The sequence below is a fragment of the Salvelinus namaycush genome, chromosome 30 (assembly GCF_016432855.1).
Source record: "Salvelinus namaycush isolate Seneca chromosome 30, SaNama_1.0, whole genome shotgun sequence".
Taxonomy (NCBI): Eukaryota; Metazoa; Chordata; class Actinopteri; order Salmoniformes; family Salmonidae; genus Salvelinus; species Salvelinus namaycush.
In genome coordinates this window covers 32,862,369-32,881,248 of record NC_052336.1, presented here as the reverse complement: position 1 = coordinate 32,881,248, position 18,880 = coordinate 32,862,369, and the positions used below count along the sequence as shown (strand labels likewise).

Here is an 18,880-nt window from a genome sequence, read left to right as displayed (position 1 = left end):
CTGACCTTAGTAGTGTACGTTTGAACTGAAATGACACGAGCCTACCAAATGAGCTAAACTACTTCTATGCTCGCTTTGAGGAAAATAACACTGAAACATGCATGAGAGCACCAGCTGTTCCGGAAGACTGGGCCACCACGCTCTCCGCAGCCGATGTAAGGCCTTTAACCACGTCAACATTCACAAGGCTGCAGGGCCAGACGGATTACCAGGACGTGTGCTGCGAGCATGCGCTGACCAACTGGCAAGTGTCTTCACTGACATTTTCAACCTCTCCCTGTCCAAGTCTGTAATACCAACATGTTTTAAGCAGACCACCATAGTGCCTGTGCTCAAGAACACTAAGGTAACCTGCCTAAATGACTACGACCCGTAGCACTCATGTCTGTAGCCATGAAGTGCTTTGAAAGGCTGGTCATGGCTCACATTAACACCATTATCCCAGAAACCCTACTCACTCCAATTTGCATACCGCCCCAACAGATCCACAGACGATGCAGTCTCTATTGCACTCCACACTGCCCTTTCCCACCTGGACGAAAGGAACACCTATGTGAGAATGCTATTCATTGACTACAGCTCAGCGTTCAACACCATAGTGCCCTCAAAGCTCATCACTAATCTATGGACCCTGGTACAAACACCTCCCTCTGCAACTGGATCCTGGACTTCCTGACAGGCCGCCCCCAGGTGGTAAGGGTAGGTAACAACACAGCCGCCACGCTGATCCACAACACAGGCGCATCTCAGGGGTGCGTGCTCAGTCCCCTCATGTACTCCCTGTTCACTCATGACTGCACGGCCAGGCACGACTCCAACACCATCATTAAGTTTACCGATGACACAACAGGGGTAGGCCTGATCACAGACAACAATGAGACAGCCTATAGGGAGAAGGTCAGAGACCTGGCCGTGTGGTGCCAGGACAACAACCTCTCAACGTGATCAAGACAAAAAGGAGATGATTGTGGACTACAGGAAAAAGAGAACCGAGTACGCACCCATTCTCATCGACGGGGCTGCTGTGGAGCAGGTTGAGAGCTTCAAGTTCCTTGGTGTCCACATCACCAACAAACTAACATGGTCCAATCACACCAAGACAGTTGTGAAGAGGGCGCATGACAAAACCTATTCCCCCTCAGGAGACTGAAAAGATTTGGCATGGGTCCTCAGATCCTCAAAAGGTTCTACAGCTGCACCATCGAGAGCATCCTGACTGGTTGCATCCCTGCTTGGCCTCCGTCTGCAAGGCACTACAGAGGGTAGTGCGAACGGCCCAGTACATCACTGGGGCCAAGCTTCCTGCCAACCAGGACTTCTATACCAGGCGGTGTCAGAGGAAGGCCCTAAAAAGACTCCAGCACCCTAGTCATAGAATGTTCTCTCTGCTACCGCATGGCAAGCGGTACCGGAGTGCCAAGTCTAGGTCCAAGAGGCTTCTAAACAGCTTCTACCCCCAAGCCATAAGACTCCTGAACATCTAGTCAAATGGCTACCCAAACTATTTGCATTGCCCCCCTCTTTACACCACTGCTACTCTCTATCATCTAAGCATAGTCACTTTAATAACTCTACCTACTACCTCAACTGGTGCCCCCGCACATTGACTCTGTATCGGTACCCCCCCTGTATATAAGTCTCGCTATTTTTATTTTACCGCTGCTCTTTAATTACTTGTCACTTTTATCTCTTATTCTTATCCATATTTTTTTTAACTGCATTGTTGGTTAGGGGCTCGTAAATAAGCATTTCACTAAGGTCCTGTTGTGTTCGGCGCATGTGACGACTAAAATTTGATTTGAAATTGCAGTTGGTCTCACGCCTTGAGACTGGTTTGTTAAGCCTTGTCTGGGACGATTCCTGGTGTGACTTCACATTCTGGCGTTGGAAAGGGAGAACTTGGGGGGGGACATGAACCCAATTCAGCTTTAAAGGACTTACAAGGCACAATGGGTGACGCAATGTGTCGTCTAATTATTGTGTCCTTGGCCATTTGGAAGGTGCTTAGAATAAAATGTATCACATAAGCCTAGTAGCCTATAAGCTACTGCTCTGTTTTCATTGTTGCCTTCATCTCTTTCCTAGGGTTCCACAAGGTCATGGAAGGTATTGACAAAGCCATTGAGATGGGCTATAACCCTGTCAAGGTAAAAGATCAGAGTCCTCCTAAACTTTGTTCATTTGCTGGTTCGTCCAAAAAAGCTAGCTGTAGGTTGGAAGCCATACTTGTCACGATGTTAGGTTCAATGTGTGTGTGTGCATGTTTTCGCTCTTACATGTTTGAATGCATCGGACGGTTGGTTTGAGTGTGTTGATACTCGTTCCCTATGGAAAGCTTTCCCTCCATAGTGTTTTAATGCATGGTTTGTGTTGGTACTGCATGTAGTCAGTCAAAACACACAGATCCGTGCAGTTTTGGCAGCTCTCTGGTGGACGGCTTGTAGCTACTAGCACTGACTTGGCTGATAACTACTTTATTGTACTTACTATTACTGTGATACTTACAATTACTTTGATATGTGGTTGTGTAGCACATGGGGATGTGTGAAACTAACTCCTCAGCCTGAAGTGTCCCCACTCGCTAGCTTTTCACATGGCGCCGACTAGTAATACGCTTCAGGAGGGCGGTAACGTGTGTTAGCAAGACAGGTGCCGAGTTCGCTCCAGGTATGGACCGAATCGGGAGGAAGCTGTACTCGCTACGCAAGCAGCGTGATGTCCTTTACAGTTGTCACCTATCTATCTTAAGATGAATGCACCAACTGTCACTCTGGATAAGTGTCTGCTAAAATGTAAATGTTGCTCACTGCTGCACACTGCCCTCTACAGGTCAACTGTGTGGTCATGCGGGGCCTCAACGAGGACGAGCTTCTGGACTTTGTGGCCCTGACGGAGAAGAAGCCTCTGGAAGTACGCTTCATTGAGTACATGCCCTTTGACGGTGAGTGGACCTTTCTTTAAGACCGTTGCCACCACTGCGGAGCTGTGGTCGAGATGGAACATTCCCTGTCACGTCAAGAGTACTTCTCTGACGTGACTGGAGACCGGCGTTTCAATCCCTGTATCCACCCTCCCCACTGTTTCTCCCACTTGCCTGCCTGTCTCCCTCCTTGATTACCTTACTGTCTGATTAAAGTGTCAAAATACCACACACACAAAACATGCACACACTGCCAATGTTGCCATTTTACTGCATAGTCAAGTTAGTTTTTTTGCAGAAGGAGAACAGTCATCGTCTCAGTATTTTCAATTCCCTTAAATAGACTAATACTTTACTAATATTTCCGTCATGATGCACTTTAAATTGCTGTAATTTTGAAATAATAACAGACTCTTAGCCATCTACCTTATATTCAAATTGTAGACCTCGTTTTACATAGGCCTATGTTTGTATGGGTTCAATGCAGTCTCACACTTTCAAATCAAACTATTATGATTATTGTTCCTTTACGAATAGGGTAACTAATGAGTTTACAATTGGCAGTTTCTAGAAATACTGAAGATAAAGCGATAGCACCAGTTTGTGTTAGCTAATCTCCTCGCTCTTGTTTTCAAAATAGGAGATTAGACAGGGTGACAGAGGTTAGCATTTAAACCCTCTCACCCCATTTAGATACTTAAAAAAAGTAATTCCTTATTTTTTTTATGTAAAAACATGATTGGATTGGAAATGCAAGCATTTCGCTGATCAGCGATTACTTCAAGGAAGGCAAGAAAATGAATTGTCATCCAAACAGGCTTGAATTTGGTCTTCAATAGATATATCATCACTGTTCAGAAACACATGGTAACCAACAGTGTTTAATGTAGAGTGAGAGTCTCATGACACGTACTATACAAGTTTATCCTCAACTAGACTTGGGTGCAAATATTTTTTTTAGGTATGCTTGATTTAGCTTGCTCGGCCTCATTGAACCAATAGAACTGTCCAAAATGTGAAAAACCAACCCCCCTGGTGTGCCGGGAAGCACAATCAAGCGCACAAAGTATTTTGAGAGAAAATAAATAAAGATTTCAATCATGGTCTGTCATCCACATTGTGAATACACCTCTAGACTAGAGCATTCACTCCATTCTGTTGACCTCTGCTGCCTCCTGCAGGAAACAAATGGAACTTCAAGAAGATGGTGAGCTACCAGGAGATGCTGGACCGCATTAGACAGCAGTGGCCCAGTTTGGAACAGCTTCCACTTGGAAAGACGGACACAGCCAAGGTTCCTCTCTCCCCCCAGCCCACTCTAATTCCCACAGATAATCTCTAAATTATTAATCTGCCTCATCTCGCACCTGCGACTCGGCTAAATTAAATATTCAATGTGCCGGGTCCGCCCAGGAACAAATTATGATGACACGTTATCTATTTCTGCTACATCAGAGATGCAGTACTTCCCACAGTGTGTGCTGGTTGCATTAATTAATTAATTGTTTAGTTGACGGTAAGTCACATGGTTGTGCAAGCTAAATCAGATGCTAATGAATATTTCAAGATATAGTGATGCCTGAAAGCAAAGCTGGTCTCTTTTGTAATTATCTTGAATGCTGGTCCCAGATCTGTTTGTGCACTTCATTGCTCATTGTCAAGCCAAACAGACTGTCACTCAGGCTAATGATCTCAATGACCACATGTACATGCGAACAGTATTACCGGATAATAGTTCATATCCCGGTTAAGGTCTTATTTGGGATAAGCTATTTACATGCACCTTTGATATCCTGCTCACGAGTATCCTTCTACTCATGAATAAACAGAATATTCCTAATTTAGGTTAATCTGGGTTAAATGGAATAAAAGCTAAAAGTCTAGACACTGACTGAGATGTAAGACTAATAGAATATTAACTTGAATATTAATTAAAATATGCTTTTAATAATAATTGCTGTAAAATTATAATTTTGTCTAGGAAAGATCAGTGGAGAAATGTTATCTCTTAAATGTGAATGCGTGGCTGGGGGATCGTGTGTAACATGCTATGCTGGTATGCTACACTTCCATGCAAGCAGTCTTATCAGAAACATGTTTCATCATTTTCTCAACTTTTAATTTCCTTAAAATCAGGTCAAATTTATGGCATTTTGACATTTTGCACAGGGACAATCTTTGCACTGTTTTGGAGTCAATGCGTTTTCTCTTCGATCCCTAAATGTCCTCGCTCAGAGAGTAGCTGAATTGGAACAGACAAATTTACATTCATTCTATTGATTAAGACATTAGTCTGATGAGCACTGCTTTATTTAGTCTTTTAGGGCAGCAAGTTATTACAGAAGAATAGCTGCATCTAACCATAGACAAGTTGATGAGCAAATGGCCTACCAAATGTTGGAAATTATAACCATAAACGTATCTAAATTAGGGGTCAAAGGAGCCTAAGCCGATACAGTCCGGTATAGAGTCTCGGCAAAATAAATTATGCAATTATTATGGTTGATTGAATGTGCGCAGACATCCTACTTTTTGAAGTAATTTGTTTAACTTCTCAGAATAAAACATAATCACAGAACACCCATGATACGATGCTAAACTGAGCCTGCGCGGGCCGCAAAAAACAACAGTAAATGGGTATCCCGTCTAAGATGAGCATATCGCAGGCATCTTATCTGGGTTTATAACCGGGATAGAAGCTTATTTGGGTTATTGTAAACGGGATATGATGTTTGTCAACTTAAAAACAATACTTGAGTGTCCCGAAATAATAATGGGATATTGGTGTGCATGTAAATGTGGTCAGTGTCTGTTCCAAATGACCTTAGTATAACAATCACATATCCTTTCCTGAACATATGTGCTACATAAAAACTAAAAGAACAGAAATCCATAGTCCTTACATATTTTTATTTATTAGCCAAAGGATAGGCGCAGATGCGCAGGGAGACAGAGTAAAGCGATGAGAAATGCTTGGGGATCGACTATGGGGTTACTAGATGAGGGTGTTACCACACTACCAACTTGCGCTGTAAAACCAGAGTTCGACAGAAAGAAAGCAGGCTGGGGCTAAGATTACCTTAAACCATGTTCTTACGATCTGTTCTCTGCTCCTTAGACATTTAAGGTGCCAGGCTTTCAGGGCCAGGTGGGCTTCATCACCTCCATGTCGGATCATTTCTGTGGCTCCTGCAACCGACTACGCATCACGGCAGACGGCAACCTCAAGGTGAACAGCCCTTGTGCGCATGTAGACAGTGAAGGGGTGACTGGGGGTGTGTGGACGTTTGTGTACTTACATAATCGCAGACAGACACAGTCGCCCGTGTGTGTGAGATTACATACATCAGGGTTCCCCAACTCGCGCGCCGAATTTTGCCTGTGGGTGGTTTTATTTGTCACCCCAAGTTTTCTGAGCAAATTCTTTTTTTTTATATACACTACCGTTCAAAAGTTTGGGGTCACTTAGAAATGTCATATAGTTTTTGAAAGAAAAGCACATTTTATGCCCGTTAAAATAACAGCAAATTGATCAGAAATTCTATGTCGACATTGTTAATGTTGTAAATGACTATTGTAGCTGGAAACGGCAGATTTTTGATGGAATATCTACATAGGTGTACAGAAGCCCATTATCAGCAACCATCACTCCTGTGTTCCAATGGCACGTTGTTAGCTATTCCAAATGTATCATTTTAAAAAGCTAATTGATCATTAAAAAAAACTTTTTGAAATTATGTTTGCACAGCTGAAAATTGTTGTGATTAAAGAAGCAATAAAACTGGCCTTTAGACTAGTTGAGTATCTGGAGCATCAGCATTTGTGGGTTTGATTACAGGCTCAAAATGGCCAGAAGCAAAGCGCTTTCTTCTGAAACACGTCAGTCTATTCTTGTTCTGAGAAATGAAGGCTGTTCCATGTGAGAAATTGCCAAGAAACTGAAGATCTCGTAAAACACAGTGAACTACCCCCTTCACGGAACAGTGCAAACTGTCTCTAACCAGAATAGAAAGAGCAGGAGGCCCCGGTGCACAACTGAGCAAGAGGACAAGTACATCAGAGTGTCTAGTTTGAGAAACGGACGCCTCACAAGTCTCAACTGGCAGCTTCATTAAATAGTACCCTCAAAACACCAGTCTCAATGTAAACATTGAAGAGGCAACTCCGGGATGCTGGCCTTCTAGGCAGAGCTGTAAAGAAAAAGCTTAAGATGGGCAAAATAAAAAAAGAACACTGGACAGAGGAACTCTTCCTAGAAGGCCAGCATCCCAGAGTCGCCTCTTCACTCTTGACGTTGAGACTGGTGTTTTGCGGGTACTATTTAATGAAGCTGCCAGTTGAGGACTTGAGAGGTGTCTGTTTCACAAACTAGTTGTGCACCGGGGCCTCCCACTCCTGTTTCTATTCTGTTTAGAGACAGTTTGCACTGTTCTGTGACCCCAAAGTTTTGAACGCGTTTTTATTTTTACTATTTTTAAGGCTTCTTGGGGTCAATTTGCAGTGTTAAAAATAGATTTTTGTATTATGTTCCGGGCCTCCGACCATCTGCACAAGAAAAAATTGGCCTGCGGCTGAATCTAGTTGATCCCTGATGTACTTGCATCAGTTGTGTGTGTTAGTTACTCGTCCTTTGTTCTGTCCCCAGTGTGTGTGTTAGTGACTACACCTTTTTCCCGTCTCTAGGTGTGTCTGTTTGGGAACACAGAGGTGTCGCTGAGGGACGTTCTGCGCTCTGGAGCTTCTGACCAGGAGCTGCTGGATATCATTGGCGCCGCTGTGGGCAGGAAGAAGAAACAACATGCAGGTAGTAAGAGCACTTTACCTTGGGTATATTCATTAGTGCACACCGTAGCAAAACATTTTGCAATGGAGTACTTTTTTGGCCACAAAAGGAGTGTTTCTTATTGGACAAGTCCCTCCCCATTTCATTCTTAGTGAATATAAAAATTAGGTGAATGCTTAAATATTTCCTATTATATGCATTTGTTTTATATATTTTTTTAAATGCATATCCCACTCCAACTGAGACACCCTCAGAGAGTGGGGTCACAGCCAGGGTCTGCCAATATCAATGGCGCAATTAAGTTTAAGTGCCTTGCTCAAGGTGCACGTCAACAGATTTTTCACCTTGTCGGCTCGGGGATTGTAACGAGCGATGTTTCAGTTACTGGCCCAATGCTCTAACCACTAGACTATCTGCTGCCCCAGGTTTATTACTACTCTTATAATGCACGGTTAGTTTTAACTCTGTTTAATTAGAACCTAACGGACAACTAAGAAAAGCTCAAACCAAGTTAATTCACCCAATGAGTCAAACAGCTGAAAAGACAAAGCACCAGTATTTATACCCCCTGTTAGACAGTCTCCTCCTTTTCTCTAAACACTACGTCTTTGTTGCTTGTCAGGAAGTGAAGTGATGTGAGTAATAAACTGTTCCTTCATGTGATCTGACCTCGGCCCCCATTCCTCACTTTTCCACCCTCATCAGTGACCGCAACCATGTGATTGCCTTTCCCCTTACTTAGTAACATTCCCCTGGCTCTTATCCAACCTCCAGTGAACCCACCATATAGATTCCTCCTACATATAACCATTAACTTCTGGTGTAGCATGTATTTCAAATTACAACCCAACAGTCCCTCCTTTTGAATAGTAATTCCCATACTGTTCAACATCACAAACTTTGAAATGATTTGTAAATAAACAAAAAGATGAACCATGATTAACATTCAGTTAATATATTTACACCACTGAGACTTATGGCCTCTGATCTATAATTACACTATGCACACTCTTATTTCCCCCTCTTTGGACAACTGATAATGACATTTCAGCTGAAGTTTTTACTTTCTCTTTCCTCCTTCTGGTTCCTAAGAGAGTGGTAGCACAAAACTTTAAAAGCAAAAAGAAACGCAACATAACAAGTATTAATAATGTGCTGAGCTATGCATAATTATATATGCAAAGACAAACCAAAGTTTGATAACATGATGATTCCCACTATCTCTTCGCCTGACTCTGGCTTCGGGAATACTTTTCTGCTGGGTTCCACAAAAATTAAGGCCCTAAAAAGATCATGCTTTCACCCAGTCTTTGCCCTGTCCGGCAACAGGTTCCAAGAGGTGTTCCCATGCCATGTCATTTTCACTTCGCTCCTAATCTCCTTCCTCCATGGCCACCCAATATACATGTGTGGTGGCCAGTATCAGTCAAAAGTTGACATACCTACTCATTCAAGGGTTTTTCTTAAATGTTTTAAATGTTATACATTGTAGAATAATTGTGAAGACATCAAAACTATAAAATAACACGCATGGAATCATGTAGGCACCAAAAAAGTGTTAAACAAATATTTTTGATTCTTCAAAGTAGCCACCCTTTACCTTGATGACAGCTTTGCAAACGCTTGGCATTCTCTCAACCAGCTTCACTTGGAATGCTTTTCCAACAGTCTTGAAGAAGTTCCCACATATGCTGAGCACTTGTTGGCTGTTTTTCCTTCAATCTGCGGTCCAACTCATCCCAAACCATCTCAATTGGGTTTAGGTCGGTTGATCTGATGCAGCACTCCATCACTCTCCTTCTTGGTCAAATAGCTCTTACACAGCCTGGAGGTGTGTTGGGTCATTGTCCTGTTGAAAAACAAATGATAATCCCACTAAGCGAAAACCAGATAGGATGGCGTATTGATGCAGAATGCTATGGTAGCCATGCTGGTTAAGTGTGCCTTTGAATTCTAAATAAATCAGTAACAGTGTCACTAGCAAAGCACCATCACACCTCCTCCTCCATGCTTCACGGTGGGAACCACATGTGAAGATCATCCGTTCACCACTGCATCTCAGACACGACGGTTAGAACCAAAATTCTAAAATGTTGACTCATCAGACCAAAGAACAGATTTCCACCGATCTAATGTCCATTGCTCGTGTGTCTTGGCCCAAGCAAGTCTCTTCATCTTATTGGTGTCCTTTTGTAGTGTTTTTTTTTGTTGTTGCAGAAATTCGACCCTGAAGGCCTGATTCACGCAGTCTCCTCTGAACAATTGATGTCTGGTACTTGAACTCAAATAGATTTTGATTTAACACTTTTGTTGGTTACTACATGATTCCATACGTGTTATTTCATAGTTTTAATGTCTTCACTGTTATTCTACAATGTAGAAAATATACAAAATAATGAGGTAGGTGTGTCCAAACTTTTGACTGGTATTATACATTTCAACATCAATGCCCTCAGAAGATGATATCCCAACAATGTTACCAAGGTAACCCCTGCTACTACGAACACTGCGTACTTCAAAATACTCCTAATTTGCGCTATAGTCCAGTTTCATGCTGTTACTATAGCATCCTTCAGCACTACTACCGCTCCTTCAGCCACTGTCCCTACAGCGACTGCTGTGAGAATAGCTATTGCATTGAATCTGTCTCCTGCTCTCCTATTGCCTTTGTGGTAAACTGATAGATCTAGGACTGAACCTTTCAGGTTCTTCCTACCTCAAACTTTTCCAGATGCACAATTGAGAGCATCCTGACGGGCTGTATCACCGCCTGGTACGGCAACTGCCACTGGTCTCTCCAGAGGATGGTGCGGTTTGGCCAGCGCATCACCGGGGGCAAACTGCGTGCCCTCCAGGACACCTACAGCATCCTATGTCACAGGAAGGCCAAAAAGATCATCAAGGACATCAACCACCCAAGCCACGTCCTGTTCACCCCACCCCTTTGTGAACACCCTCATTACAGTGTAACCTTTGGGTCCCAACGGTTGATAAGCAGCCACCTTCTGACGCTTTCCGTTTACCGTCACTCGGTCCCAATCTTCTGGGAGATATGTCAAGTGTTAGCTGGCTGTTATGAATGGGGGAGATATTAGTAGTGTTGGAAGCTGTCCAACCTTATAAAACTCAGTCACATGTTTCTTAATCACACTCTGCAGGAGATGTGATGCTATTATTACAGCAAACTTCCCCTTCGGTGATGTGGCCTGCTGTATACAGGGATCTGTGGCTGTTCTTTTAAGCTTTGTACCTTCTGTGACAAACCCATCACTAAAAGTTGACAATAGTGTCTGAAAAGACAAAACTGTCTCTGCTACTCCCCATGATCTGGGTATGTGTGACATTCAGTTTGACTTCATAGTAGTCTCTAGTTAGCTGTCCTTCCTCTCCTACGAGTTATCCCCTGTAACAATATACATAGAGGAGTGGTATCGTTCACCAGAGACTCTTACCCACTTCCTTAATTTCTTAGCCACACAAATATCCGGCCGTCATATGAAATTCTGCTTTCCCAATTCCCTGTAATGTTAACGCCTTGGTTTTTGGGACTCCACAGAATACACTGATGTCGGTCCTGCCAGACAGTGCAGCTAACATCCTTATGCAAACATTCTGTCTCAAACACATGCCCGCATGTACCTTGCTTCCGGCCACAAATACATTTGCACATGAATCATTAATCATTCCATCTAACCCATAACACGTTAGTCACTACCGCTTCTCCACTTTTATATAATTATAAACACACTAAAACATTCAAGTCAATTTCCAACAATCCCTCTGGAACAATGATCATTCTGATGTTCCACGACACTTAGAAAACATATTGACTTGAACAGGGAAGAGAATAATTTCACACCACCCTTAATGTCAATGAGACTGGGGAAAGAACCTTCCATCCGTTCTGTTTTATGCCAATGGGATGCTAGTTTCCTTCATTCTCGGGTGTCAAAGCAAGACAGACTATGCGCCTTGCACGTAATTATTTGTACTGTGTCGCCATATCTATTGATGCACTTTAACATTAGGATTGTGATAACATGGTAAAACTAAACCCCTACTATCAAGTACCTCATGCTTAGCTCAAGCTATCATCTAGTGGGTTCTCTAACCTCCCTCTCGGAGGACACTAAAAGATGAGGTTTGAAGGAAGGAAAACCCTGCCTAGACAGTGCACCGTCCCCTCACTTTGTGCTCTCCTCCTTTTTGCTCCTTTCCAAACCATAATTTAAACATTTGATAAATTATCCAACCCAAATTTAGAAAGACTCCACGTGAAGCACTAAGGACTGCCAATCACTCAAATTCAAGACCTCCAGGGCCTCCCGGGTGGCGCAGTGGTCTAGGGCACTGCATCGCAGCGCTAGCTGCGCCACCAGAGTCTCTGGGTTCGCGCCCAGGCTCTGTCGCAGCCGGCCGCGACCTGGAGGTCCGTGGGGCGACGCACAATTGGCCTAGCGTCGTCCAGGTTAGGGAGGGTTTGGCCGGTAGGGATATACTTGTCTCATCGCGCTCCAGCGACTCCTGTGGCGGGCCGGGCGCAGTGCGCGCTAACCGAGGGGGCCAGGTGCACGGTGTTTCCTCCGACACATTGGTGCGGCTGGCTTCCGGGTTGGAGGCGCGCTGTGTTAAGAAGCAGTGCGGCTTGGTTGGGTTGTGCTTCGGAGGACGCATGGCTTTCGACCTTCGTCTCTCCTGAGCCCGTACGGGAGTTGTAGCGATGAGACAAGATAGTAATTACTAGCGATTGGATACCACGAAAATTGGGGAGAAAAGGGGGGTAAAATGTATTTTTTTTAAAAATAAAAAAAACTTCAAACACAGGGAACACATACAGGCATGTTAACGATAGATCGGTATTTCCCAGAGTGTAGACCTCCAAAATCAACTTGATAGCCCAAATAAACAGTTTAGAGCAGTGGTAACCAACCTTTTCTGAGTCAAGATCACTTTCGCAGTCAAAAAGCAAGCTGAGATTTACATTAACCTCACACAAACAGTTTTGTAAGAATGAGGTTTGGGCAGTAGGCCTTAATACATTATCAAGGGATATTGGCTATATGATTGCCCTGCCAAAATTGCTAATCAGACCATATTATATTTCAAAACTCGTACTTTGATAACGAAATGGATCAGTTGGTTTAGCACTTGAGGCACTGTGGAGCATGAATTTAAATAATTAGCTTTTTTATTTAACTGGACTGATGGTACCTGCATCTGATGGTCAACGAGATCAAATCACGACATCAGTGATCTTCAGGTGGAAAAGTCAGAGCTCTGGAAAGATGCCCGAGTTTCCAACTTGGAATTCCGAGTTCAAAACTACACTGCTCAAAAAAATAAAGGGAACACTTAAACAACACAATGTAACTCCAAGTCAATTCACACTGAAATCAAACTGTCCACTTAGGAAGCAACACTGATTGACAATAAATTTCACATGCTGTTGTGCAAATGAAAGACAACAGGTGGCAATTAGCAAGACACCCCCAATAAAGGAGTGGTTCTGCAGGTGGTGACCACAGACCACTTCTCAGTTCCTATGCTTCCTGGCTGATGTTTTGGTCACTTTTGAATGCTGGCGGTGCTTTCACTCTAGTGGTAGCATGAGACGGAGTCTACAACCCACACAAGTGGCTCAGGTAGTGCAGCTCATCCAGGATGGCACATCAATGCGAGCTGTGGCAAGAAGGTTTGCTGTGTCTGTCAGCGTAGTGTCCAGAGCATGGAGGCGCTACCAGGAGACAGGCCAGTACATCAGGAGACGTGGAGGAGGCCGTAGGAGGGCAACAACCCAGCAGCAGGACCGCTACCTCCGCCTTTGTGCAAGGAGGAGCAGGAGGAGCACTGCCAGAGCCCTGCAAAATGACCTCCAGCAGGCCACAAATGTGCATGTGTCTGCTCAAACGGTCAGAAACAGACTCCATGAGGGTGGTATGAGGGCCCGACGTCCACAGGTGGGGGTTGTGCTTACAGCCCAACACCGTGCAGGACGTTTGGCATTTACCAGAGAACACCAAGATTGGCAAATTCGCCACTAGCGCCCTGTGCTCTTCACAGATGAAAGCAGGTTCACACTGAGCACATGTGACAGACGTGACAGAGCCTGGAGACGCCGTGGAGAACGTTCTGCTGCCTGCAACATCCTCCAGCATGACCGGTTTGGCGGTGGGTCAGTCATGGTGTGGGGTGGCATTTCTTTGAGGGGCCGCACAGCCCTCCATGTGCTCGCCAGTTGTCGCCTGACTGCCATTAGGTACCGAGATGAGATCCTCAGACCCCTTGTGAGACCATATGCTGGTGCGGTTGGCCCTGGGTTCCTCCTAATGCAAGACAATGCTAGACCTCATGTGGCTGGAGTGTGTCAGCAGTTCCTGCAAGAGGAAGGCATTGATGCTATGGACTGGCCCGCCCGTTCCCCAGACCTGAATCCAATTGAGCACATCTGGGACATCATGTCTCGCTCCATCCACCAACGCCACGTTGCACCACAGACTGTCCAGGAGTTGGCGGATGCTTTAGTCCAGGTCTGGGAGGAGATCCCTCAGGAGACCATCCGCCACCTCATCAGGAGCATGCCCAGGCGTTGTAGGGAGGTCATACAGGCACATGGAGGCCACACACTACTGAGCCTCATTTTGACTTGTTTTAAGGACATTACATCAAAGTTGGATCAGCCTGTAGTGTGGTTTTCCACTTTAATTTTGTGTGACTCCAAATCCAGACCTCCATGGGTTGATAAATTTGATTTCCATTGATAATTTGTGTGATTTTGTTGTCAGCACATTCAACTATGTAAGGAAAAAAGTATTTAAGAATATTTCATTCATTCAGATCTAGGATATGTTATTTTAGTGTTCCCTTTATTTTTTTGAGCAGTGTATTTTTCCCAACCGCCTCTCACGGTCCCTGCTCTCTCCTTCCTTTCCTCCGGTGAGACTGACCAGAGAGAGGGGACACCATCTTCCACCTAATGGCGAAACCCGAGTCGCACCGCATCTGACCATACAGCAGGCCCGCAGGCCTGGTGAGATTTGTAGCATGACAAAAACTTAAGATCCAAAACAATAACAGCTATACACTTCTTCATATTATACCTAAATCTCATCCAATGTGTGTCCTTTCTAGTGAGGTTGATCAGGCCCCACCAGAAAGTCAGGACAAAGGTCGTTCAACCCCATTTAAGAATTTTCTTTCCCTGTACTTCAGAAACCATTTAAAAACATTTCTATCATTCTGCGTACCCAGTATACAACCAAATTCAAAAGACCCCACACAGTAAATCAGACACGGTATTAACACCACTAACAAATATTCATAACCGGTGAGATGTGTGCGTGCTAGTGTGTGGTAAAATGTAGGGCAAAAACAAAGAAACCAATAGCCAGGCCTTAATTATTTGGGAGCCCCCTTTACTGCTAAATCCGGATGCCTTTATACTCTATAAAACTGCATAATTTCACTAACTGCATTTCAAAGAGCGAGATAATGACACCCCATAGTGTCCTGGAAGAGAAAGTGTACATAGCCATTCTGATAACATGTTTCAAATCAAATGTTATATGTCACATGCTCCGAATACAACAGTATATTGGAATGCATTATTTGTCACCAGTACTTGAAAAAATTTGAATAACTGTAAATACATGCATGCATGCATACATACATATAGTGCCTTGCAAAAGTATTCATCCCCCTTGGTGTTTTTCCTATTTTGTTGCATTACAACCTGTAATTTAAATGGATTTGTATTTGTATTTCATGTAATCGACATACACAAAATAGTCCAAATTGGTGAAGTAAAAAAATTTGCAAAAAATAAAAAACGGAAAAGTGGTGCGTGCATGTATGAACTCAGCAAAAAAAGAAACGTCCTCTCACTGTCAACTGCGTTTTTTTTCAGCGAACTTAACGTGTAAATATTTGTATGAACATAAGTTAACAACTGAGACATAAACTGAACAAGTTCCACAGACATGTGGCTAACAAAAATGGAATAATGTGTCCCTGAACAATGGGGGGGGGATCAAAATCAAAAGTTAGTCAGTATCTGGTGTGGCCACCAGCTGCATTAAGTACAGCAGTGCATCTCCTCCTCATGGACTGTACCAGATTTGCCAGTTCTTGCTGTGAGATGTTACCCCACTCTTCCACCAAGGCACCTGCAAGTTCCCAGACATTTCTGCGGGGAATGGCCCTAGCCCTCCGATCCAACAGGTCCCAGACGTGCTCAATGGGATTGATATCCGGGCTCTTCGCTGGCCATGGCAGAACACTGACATTCCTGTCTTGCAGGAATTCACAAACAGAACAAGCAGCATGGCTGGTGGCATTGTCATGCTGGAGGGTCATGTCAGGAGAAGCCTGCAGGAAGAGTACCACATGAGGGAGGAGGATGTGTTCCCTGTAACGCACAGCGTTGAGATTGCCTGCAATGACAACAAGCTCAGTCCGATGATGCTGTGACACACCACCCCAGACCATGACTGACCCTCCACCTTCAAATCGATCCCGCTCCAGAGTACAGGGCTCGGTGTAACTCTCATTCCTTCGGCAATAAACGCAAATCCAACCATCACCCCTGGTGAGACAAAACCGCGACTCGTCAGTGAAGAGCATTTTTTTTGCCAGTCCTGTCTGTTCCAGGGACGGTGGGTTTGTGCCCAAAGGTGATGTTGCCGGTGATGTCTGGTGAGGACCTGCTTTACAACAGGCCTACAAGCCCTCAGTCCAGCCTCTCTCAGCCTATTGCGGACAGTCTGAGCACTGATGTAGGGATTGTGCATTCCTGTAGGGATTGTGCATTCCTGGTGTAACTCGGGCAGTTGTTGTTGCCATCCTGTACCTGTCCTGCAGGTGTGATGATCGGATATATCGATCCTGTGCAGGTGTTGTTACACGTGGTCTGCCACTGCGAGGACGATCAGCTGTCTGTCCTGTAGCGCTGTCTTAAGCGTCTCACAGTACGGACATTGCAATTTATTGCCCTGGCCACATCTGCAGTCCTCATGCCTCCTTGCAGCATGCCTAAGGCACGTTCACACAGATGAGCAGGGAACCTGGGCATCTTTCTTTTGGTGTTTTTCCAGAGTCAGTAGAAAGGCCTCTTTAGTGTCCTAAATTTTCATAACTGTGACCTTAATTGCCTAACGACTGTTCCACAGGTGCATGTTCATTAATTGTTTATGGTTCATTGAACAAGCATGGGAAACTGTTTAAACCCTTTACAATGAAGATCTGTGAAGTTATTTGGATTTTTACAAATTGTCTTTGAAGACAGGGTCCTAAAAAATAGTTTATATACCCCAATTTGGGTGCGGTCTCCTCCTCTCTAAACATGACATCTTTATTACTAGGCAGGAAGTTAAGTGATACGGGCAACAAACTGTTCCTTCTCCCTTAATGTGACCTGACCTCGGCCACCCATTCCTCACTAAACCACATCTCTCCCTCAGTGCCTGTCAACATGTGATTACCTTTCCCTCACTCAGTACATTCCAAGGTTAATTGACTCCACCATATACACTCCTCCTACAGATAATCATTAACTTCTGGTGTAGAAACCAGACTATGACACTCAATATTTCAATTGGCTAGATACCTGATAATTAACAATATTTAAAGGTGAACCCATCAGTGTTACGCCTCAGATATCACTGTTGTTGACAACACACATTACCAAAATATTCAATATCTTCCTATTTCCACATTATGCCCCAATAGGGCATAAACAGTGGTGGGAAAAGTACCCAATTGTCATACTCATGTCTCATCATGAGTAAAAGTAAAGATGCCTTAATAGGGGCATGCTCCAACACTCAGACATAATTTACAAACGAAGCATGTGTTCAGTGAGTCTGCCAGATCAGAGGCAATAGGGATGACCAGGGATGTTAACTTGTTTGGACCATTTTCCTGTCCTGGTAAGCATTCAAAATGTAATGAGTACTTTTGGGTGTCAGTAAAAATGTATGGAGAAAAAAGTACATCATTTTCTTTAGGAATGTAGTGAAGTTTAAAGTTTGGGTTAATATAAATAGTAAAGTACAGATACCCTAAAAACTACTAAAGTAGTACTTTCAAGTATTTTTACGAAAGTACTTTATACCACTGGGCATAAACCAACCTATCTCTTTATTGCTACTGTTAATCCACACATGTTAACAACGTTAGAATATCTTCTTGCTTTTCTAACCATGAATGTGGCTCTCATGTACTTATAGGCAACCTTTTATCACTATCCACATACACTCTATTGCCTCACGGCCAATGTGGCTGGGACTTTCCCTCTTACAGATCTTGCAGGGGAATACCCACACTAGGGACCTATCCTGCACGGGACTTACCCTACACCATAGTGTCACTCATGGATATCACAGAGAACTAGCTCCACTCGATACCTATCTTTATGGAACCTACCCTACACCATATAGTTACATTTACATTACATTTTAGTCATTTAGCAGACGCTCTTATCCAGAGCGACTTACAGTAGAGTGCATACATTTTATTATTATTATTATTTATTTATTTTTTATTTATTTTTTTACATACTGAGACAAGGATATCCCTACCGGCCAAACCCTCCCTAACCCTGACGACGCTATGCCAATTGTGCGTCGCCCCACGGACCTCCCGGTTGCGGCCGGCTGCGACAGAGCCTGGGCGCGAACCCAGCCCAGCCTGGGCGCGAACCCAGAGACTCTGGTGGCGCAGCTAGCACTGCAATGCAGTGCCCTAGACCACTGCGCCACCCGGGAGGTCATAGTTACGACCGTTACACAATTGGCCTACTGAACAAACTTAGGCTTTCTAGGTCCGTATCCTATAATTGTTCAGCCTATGATTCTCATCACCCCAATATGTCAGAATAAGTGTTAACAGGTGTAGAAACTATGCCTACCTTGTTTCTGGTGCCGGCTCCTGTTTCACTGATTCAGACTCTAGCTTAACTGTAAATCGCTGTGAACCTTGCTCACAGCGCCAACTGTTAGGTTCTAATTAAAACAGAGTTAAAACTAACGGACAACTAGGAAAAGCTCAAACTAAGTTTATTCACCCAATGGGTCAAACAGCTAAAAAGACAGACATGTTTCCACCAATACAAGTATTTATACCACCCGTTAGACGGAGTTTCCTCCTCTTCTCTAAACATTACATCTTTGTTGCTAGTCAGG

The 18,880-nt window shown here is 44.0% G+C and overlaps 1 protein-coding gene across 2 annotated transcripts in view; it reads left to right on the top strand.

Moving 5' to 3' along the window:
• mocs1 (molybdenum cofactor synthesis 1) overlaps positions 1-18,880 on the top strand; it is a 48,901-nt gene that overhangs the window by 24,048 nt on the left and 5,973 nt on the right. For both annotated transcript variants that reach the window (XM_038969619.1, XM_038969620.1), the window contains exons 5-9: positions 2,086-2,147; positions 2,830-2,941; positions 4,102-4,214; positions 6,039-6,149; positions 7,604-7,724. In XM_038969619.1, coding sequence (XP_038825547.1) covers positions 2,086-2,147; positions 2,830-2,941; positions 4,102-4,214; positions 6,039-6,149; positions 7,604-7,724 — 519 coding nt within the window. The remainder of the gene's footprint in view (positions 1-2,085; positions 2,148-2,829; positions 2,942-4,101; positions 4,215-6,038; positions 6,150-7,603; positions 7,725-18,880) is intronic.